This window comes from Salvia hispanica, chromosome 6, assembly GCF_023119035.1.
Source record: "Salvia hispanica cultivar TCC Black 2014 chromosome 6, UniMelb_Shisp_WGS_1.0, whole genome shotgun sequence".
Taxonomy (NCBI): domain Eukaryota; kingdom Viridiplantae; phylum Streptophyta; class Magnoliopsida; order Lamiales; family Lamiaceae; genus Salvia; species Salvia hispanica.
In genome coordinates this window covers 34,718,853-34,725,910 of record NC_062970.1, presented here as the reverse complement: position 1 = coordinate 34,725,910, position 7,058 = coordinate 34,718,853, and the positions used below count along the sequence as shown (strand labels likewise).

The 7,058-nt window shown below is 42.6% G+C and overlaps 2 protein-coding genes across 2 annotated transcripts; both read left to right on the top strand.

The window, feature by feature from the left end:
- Positions 1 to 379: 379 nt before the first annotated feature.
- LOC125194362 (protein E6) lies at positions 380 to 1,545 on the top strand. Its single transcript, XM_048092541.1, has one exon. The coding sequence runs from the start codon at positions 443 to 445 to the stop codon at positions 1,379 to 1,381; it is 939 nt and encodes a 312-aa protein (XP_047948498.1). The 5' UTR covers positions 380 to 442; the 3' UTR covers positions 1,382 to 1,545.
- A 4,599-nt stretch (positions 1,546 to 6,144) lies between these two features.
- Positions 6,145 to 6,742, top strand: LOC125194364 (ethylene-responsive transcription factor 8-like). The gene has a single exon (XM_048092544.1). It carries the CDS (start codon positions 6,221 to 6,223, stop codon positions 6,614 to 6,616), a length of 396 nt encoding a protein of 131 aa, XP_047948501.1. The 5' UTR covers positions 6,145 to 6,220; the 3' UTR covers positions 6,617 to 6,742.
- The last annotated feature ends 316 nt before the right edge of the window (positions 6,743 to 7,058 follow it).

The window sequence follows — 7,058 nt, the reverse complement described above, 5'->3', positions numbered from 1 at the left end:
ACTTTTATTAAATTTTTTAAAACTCGTGTTGGATCAAAGTGTCCTAAATTATCTGGGACGGAGGAGGTACTTTTTATTTATCCGCGTGGTAATAACAAATTGGTGTATACACACTATCCCAAAACCATAAATTTTAAATAATGAACTTCATCCAAAAAGAAAAGAGTATTAAAATAAATAAAAAATGGCGATAATCATGGTATAGTGAGAGGTTGGTGCTCTAGACTCATTACTCTGATCACATGCTGTACAAAATGTCGTAATATAGACCCCACATTTCATTTTACTTCCTCAATCTCCGCATCACATTTCGCCTTGCAAACCCAAAATTCAAGTTTCATTCTTACATATCTCACTTTATATATACATATACTATCAATCTTCACATCAGCCTAATCCAAACTCCACTTCAGTTTCTTGCTCTTCCTCTCTCTTGCCACCAATGGCAACACTTGTCAAACCAATTACTTGTTTCATTCTGATAATTTTAACGACATGTTGCCAAACTCAAGCTAGAGAGAGCAAATTCTTCTCCAAATATGCTCACCTAGCCACAAACAATTTTGTCTCAGTACCTAGTAGTTCTAATCTCAAAATAGATGTCCCTTCATCTCCAACTCCATCCTCAGCTCCCACCCCATCCACAAGCCAAATCAGCGGCGTCCCAGCGACGTCCCCCTACTCCAGCCCGTCCCCGTCCCCCACAACTCTCGGGGATGAAGAGAGCCCATCCCCGGCCCCCACAATTGAAGGCATCGAATACAGCCCGGCACCTACTCCTACAGGGGCCGGAGAGAGCCTTGCCCCGACTCCAGAGTACAACCTGGCACCAACCCCTAGTATGACAAGCGCCGGAGATAGCCCTGCCCCGGCCCCATTTGAGGATGAGGAAGAAGATGAGGATGAGTTTTCCTCTGAAAATCCAGAGGAACTGAACAACGACAACAACAACAGAGAAGCCTACACCTATACCAAGAGCGGGGCACAAGGCATGAGTGATGCGAGAATAGAAGGCAACAAGTACTACTATGACAACGAGGGGATGAGCGATACGAGAATACAAGGCAGCAGTGAGTACTACTACAATGCCGAGCACAACAACTACAGCCCTGGTGGCCACGAAAGCCAACCACAGGGGATGAGTGACACAAGGAACAACAAGTACTACTATGACAACGAACCACAGGGGATGAGTGACACGAGAATAGAAAACAACAACAAGTACTACAACTACAGTCCGGTGGGAGGCGAGAGCAGCAATGAGGAGGGATACTACTACAATGGGAGCTACAACAAGTCCAAATATGAGTTCGATTCGATGGAAGAGTATGAGAATCAGCAAGGGTATGCAGATGTTCAACAGGAGTTCATCAATCCTTGAACGATTTAAGGGTGTCCTTTTTTGGTGATGAGACAGGGTTTGAATTTACTTGCAACGGGGTTCTGTTGTAGACTAAATACTTCCAACTTCTTTGCCTTTTTTGCTCTGTTTTTCCCTTTGCATTGGGCAATTGCCAAGTTGATGAATGGAACTTCTTGCAATTAGTCTGTATTAGTCCATATTTTCTACTCCCACCGTCCCACATAATTTTACACAGTTTGACTTAGCACAGGTTTTAAGAAATGTAATAGAAAGTGAGTTGGAAAAGTTGATAAGATGTGAGTCCTATTTATAAAGTATTGGTTTTATAATAAAATGTGAATGAGAATGAGTTAGTGGAATATAGGGTCCACTACCAAAAATGGTAAAAGTAAAATGGGTAAAATTATATGGGATGGACTAAAATGGAATACTGTGTAAAATCATGTGGGACGGAGGGAGTACTAAATTTCAATTATATTACTATATCAGTTTACAAGGAAAAGTTATACTAGTATATGATTCGTTACTCATGCTGTCATGCGAGCAATCAAGTAAACATAACTTCAACTGCAAGGTAGGCACTAATCATTTCAAATTAACATTCATCCACTGAAATAGAAGCACTTAATTAGAAGTTAGTTCCGACTTCTTTCTGAAAAACTAAAGGACTACTGTCTAAAATATCAATCAAATTGATTGATATTTTTTCACTTCCAAATGGAGCAAGGGAAATTGCCGCATGAATATAGTGTTTCACCCTTATATTTATTTTGTAAAAATAAATTTTATAATAATTCAATACATAAGATAGTATTTAATACTTTTGAGTTCAATTCTAATAACTTTGTAGTAAAGTGACAATAAATTCTAAAGAAGTACTCCCTCCGTTCTATAGTAATAGAGTCATTTTGCTATTTTGATCGTTCCATATTAATAGAGTCATTTCTTTTTTTAGTAAAAGTGAACATATTTTTCCACACCTACTACTCTCTATTACTTTTTTTTCTCTCTTCATCTCTCTACCTTTTTCATTTTCCACTTTATTTTCCTTTTACTTAACTCACCTAACACGATTTTTCATAATCTCCGTGCCGAAAAGAAACGCCTACATTACTATGGAACGGAGGGAGTACTATATATCGAATTTTATACAATAACTCTGTAATAAAATTTTAATTATGTCATACAAGTACTACCTTCATCCACTGCCAATAGTATTAAGAGTGACTTATGACCACTATCAATAGTCTTAACAGTGGACTTATGAATTTTAAAATAAAATTGGTTAAGTAAATGTGATAAATTAAGTAAAAAAGTGATTAACGTACTTCTTAATGAAAAATAAGTTTCTCTTCATTTCATTAGAGAATAGAGGTTGAAACTAGTACAAAATGGAAAGATATAACTATTGATTGTGGACGTGGCTAGTACAAAATTAAATCTAAAGGTGTTTTTGAAAAAGTTGAACACTGGACCCAAAAAAAAAGAAAAAAAAGGTCCCAAGAATGATGGTAAGAGGTGATGCTTGTGAAAACATCAATGTTAATATATTATCATCACATCAATATAAAGTCGATGACGACACATTTCTGTCTCTCCGAGTGAAGTAGGATTAAGAAGATCCAGAAATTGATTACTGCGAAAACATTCAGGAACTTTTATTCATTTTGCAGTTCTGGCCAGTGGCCATATATTATAGTCATTGCAAATAATATCAAATCAATGTAATTTTGGCCCTATCAAAGGAGGACATATATGGACTAAATTCCTTCAAAGGATTTGGACCAACGATGTATACAAACCTCTCCAACTACATTTCAATAAATTTATTATAAATTAATTTTTATAAGCGGGGCCTAATAGAAATCATTAGATTATTTAGGTTTTCGTAGCGATTAATGAAGTTTTGGGCTGGTCACCTTTTGGACTGATTGAATAGATGGGCCAGTAGACAAATTTAACGAGTAAACTCTGGAATGATTATATCATTAAATAAAAATGTTTGAATTTAAATATTTAATGGTTAAAAAATTCCTAAGTAACAAAGGAGTGAGAAAGAGCAGGTAGAGCCTGTGAGATACTACCTTTATCTCTGAAAATTTGATATAGTTTACCATTTTGGTCCGTTCCTAAAAATTTGATATACTTCACTTTTACCATTTTTGGTAGTGGACCTCATATTCCACTAACTCATTCCTACTCACATTTTATTATAAAACTAATACTTTAAAAGTAGGATCCACATCCCACCAACTTTTTCAACTCACTTTTCATTACATTTCTTAAAAAATCCCCGTCGAGTCAAAGTGTAGCAAATTTTGGAGGACGGAGGTAGTATAACTTAGATAACAACGTATTGAATTCACAATGGGGCAGGTGGAGAGAGATAGACACGCGTCGTACAGAAAGTGGGCAGCACAAGAAATATTGGAGCATCTGAGTACGGATAAATTATCCGAGGCGGCTGACGGAAGGCTGCTGCGGCGGCGGCGGCTTATTATTACATTACAACATGGGCGGCCTACTCCCTCCGCATCTTTGACTCTATTTATTTTCTTATTGCTTCTACAACTCTTTCACTAATTAATCTCTACCCTAAATTCCCGCATCGTTTATGTTCTGCTACCTCATATCTCCATTCAATTTTATTTCAATTTCAACGCTTCACTTTCTCAATTAACTTTGTGAAATAGTAAAGGTTTATACTCCCTCCGTCCCATATTTGGAGTCACATTTAGTTATGACACGGGTTTTAAGGAATTAGTGGAGTGTGTAATTAATGAAGTGAGATGATAGAGTGTGTAATAAATAAAGTGAGTTGGTTGAAGGTGAGTCACTTTTTTACTTTTTGGTTTTTTATTTTAATGTAGATAATGACATTTTGATGTAATTTTGATGGACAATGGGGTAAAATTGTATGACCAAATATGGAAAATTCTAAATGTGACTCTAAAACTGGGACGGACTTTTATGGCAAAATGTGACTCCAAAACTCCATTAAAAAAAAAAAAGTACAAATATTTTAAAAAAAAAAAATACATGATTTTTTTAAAAAAAAAGGGGCTTCAACACACGGGCCCCGCCGCTCTCTACTCCTCGTCGCCGTCTCCGTCGTCGTCGCCGCCCCCGCTGCCGCCGCCGCCGCCACCCGTGGTATTTGAGCCCACGTCGGAACCCGCAAGCCGTGCCCTCGCGGCGGCTAAATCGGCACGCATGCTCTCGAGCATCTCCTGAAGAAACATCTTCTCAGAGTGGGGTGTGGCGGCCCTCCACTCTGTAAGACCTTGTACATCGATCCCGCGTATGGTTACGCGAATGGAGAGTGTACTCTGAGTGCGGGAGCGAGGTGGGAGGGCGGAGAGCTGGACCTCGCCGAGAAGGCGTAGGGGGATCGCCCCTCCTTATTTCAGTGCGCCAAGCTCCCCAGCCAATCGGGGCGGGAGCGACACAGCCAAATGGAAAAGGAGGAGCCCCGGAAATCCTCCGTCCACTTCCTCCGGGTCGGGGTGTGGTCAACAACGCAGCGGGCTGCGATGACTCGCCGACCGCCTTGGCCTTCCCCTCGTCTTCTTCTTCGGCGCGGCCCGCCTCGCCGGAACGGGAGTATCCGGATCATCGAGATCGATCCCCATGTCATGCAACGACAGAAGGTCATCGCCATCGCCAGTGAACTGCGTCTCCGCTGGGGTCGAAGTGTGAGGCGAAGCCGTCAAAAAATCAAGAGATGGCCGATATACCGGGTCCCCTCCCGGTGACCCCTGCCCCTGCAATCCCCCCTGCATCCGGGATACATGCCATGCTGCACCCCCCCTGCCCCCCGCCCTGCCACATCATCCCCATCATCTGCTGCCAGCATCATCTGCTGCATCACCCGAGCATACCCCCCATCACCGGGCGCGGCCCGCCCGCCGCTCCCCTGCCCGCCCGTCATCCCCCACGGCATACCCCAGGGCATCCCACCGGGCATACCCCCCCGGCGCACCAGCCATCATCCCCATCATCTGATTCCAAGGGATGTTAAATCCCGGGCCCATCTGCCCCCATCCAGGATCCCACAGGTACCGTGGGAGTCTGAGATCCACTCGTCGCTGGGCTTTGGACTCGTTGTTGTGATCCATCGCTCGATAATGCTCTTGTACAGAAAGTTAGAGAGAGAAAACTCGTTAAAACAAGTGGTGCAAATGAAAATGAAGCGAAAATCGCGTTTATATAGGTTTTTAAAAAAAAAAAAAAAAAAAAAAACGGAAAAACCCGCTGGCCGATCGCTAGCCGATCGGGCCTCTGCAATGGCGGCCAGCGCATCGGCTAAACGCATCGGCGGTGTGACGAGCGTCGGCCAGCCCACGCCCGATGCGCTCGCTGACGCTGGCCGATTGCAATGGTTCGGCCAGCGCCGCGAATCGGCGCGAATCGGCTAGCCGGTCGGTAGCCGACCATTGCGGATGCTCTAATAATAATACATTAACTAGTCGCAGTTGACAAAATTTGTGTTTAATTTTATTTTGTCCCTACTTTATTTTTTTAAATTAAACAACTTAACGATATGAATACAAAGATAAAATGGTAGTAATTCTTTTTATCAATTGCACATCTCTCTATTAAATTCTTTTTTTTATTTTTATCACCTAAGGTGCAAAGAAAATGTAGGCGTGGAATTGTACACGAAGAATTAAAACCTAAAGGCTAAAGCACACCACACAGTATACTCAACCACTCGGGCGGCGCCTCCCCCTATCCACGTCAAATACCTCGCTCAACGCGCCTAACAAGGGGCCCCACCACCAATCCCTTAACCGCTCCCCACCCCTCTCTCTATAAACATCCTCATCCGCTGCACTTCAATTGTTCTAAACGACAATGGCGATGAAGGAGAAGCCTGCAAGCGCCGCTGCCGTACACTACAGGGGGGTGAGGAAGCGGCCGTGGGGCCGCTACGCCGCCGAGATCCGCGACCCCAACAAGAAGACACGTGTCTGGCTGGGCACCTTCGACACCGCCGAGGAGGCCGCGCGTGCCTACGACGCCGCCGCCCGCAGCTTCCGCGGCTCCAAGGCCAAGACCAACTTCAACGACGACTCACTTGGCGCTAACCAAGCGGCCGCCGGGGAGATTCAGTTCCTCCGACAACATCCGGTGCTGCAAAGCTATATGCACCGCTACATGCAGCAGGAGGAGGAGCATCAAGTAGAGGAGGTTGAGGAGGCCACAGAATTGAATCTTGATCTCAATCTTGCGCCGCCTTTGGCAGCTTGAAATTACACTAGTGTTTTTTAAATGGTGTAGTAGTTTAATTATTTTTGGTTTTCATCAATCAAATCTAACCTTTTGATTCAAATAATTGGTCTAACATATCTGGTTTATACCAGAATTTCGTTTTAATTATTGTTCAACTCTATGAGTCTCAATCATACCTTTATTCCTCAGTTTTTTAATCTCAATTTCTTACTAGTATTTAAAAAACAACCTCCATGACTCCATCCCTCAATTATTTATGCTCGGTGGTGGACTATTGGGAAAGTTCTGGTTGGTCGTTGACTTCCTTCGGCAGACCGCTAAGTTCCCTCTAATTGAACTGATCAGCGACTGCTGACCAGCATTAGTGCATTGGTTTGTTTCTGTGTCTTCTATCTTTGATCTCTTTTTAATTTTTTTTTACCATAAAACTCATCAAACGCGATAAAGTACTAGTGAATGA

Coding starts and splice junctions, on each gene's coding strand:
- LOC125194362 (XM_048092541.1), top strand. CDS start 443: ATGGCAACACTTGTCAAACCAATTACTTGTTTCATTCTGATAATTTTA.
- LOC125194364 (XM_048092544.1), top strand. CDS start 6,221: ATGGCGATGAAGGAGAAGCCTGCAAGCGCCGCTGCCGTACACTACAGG.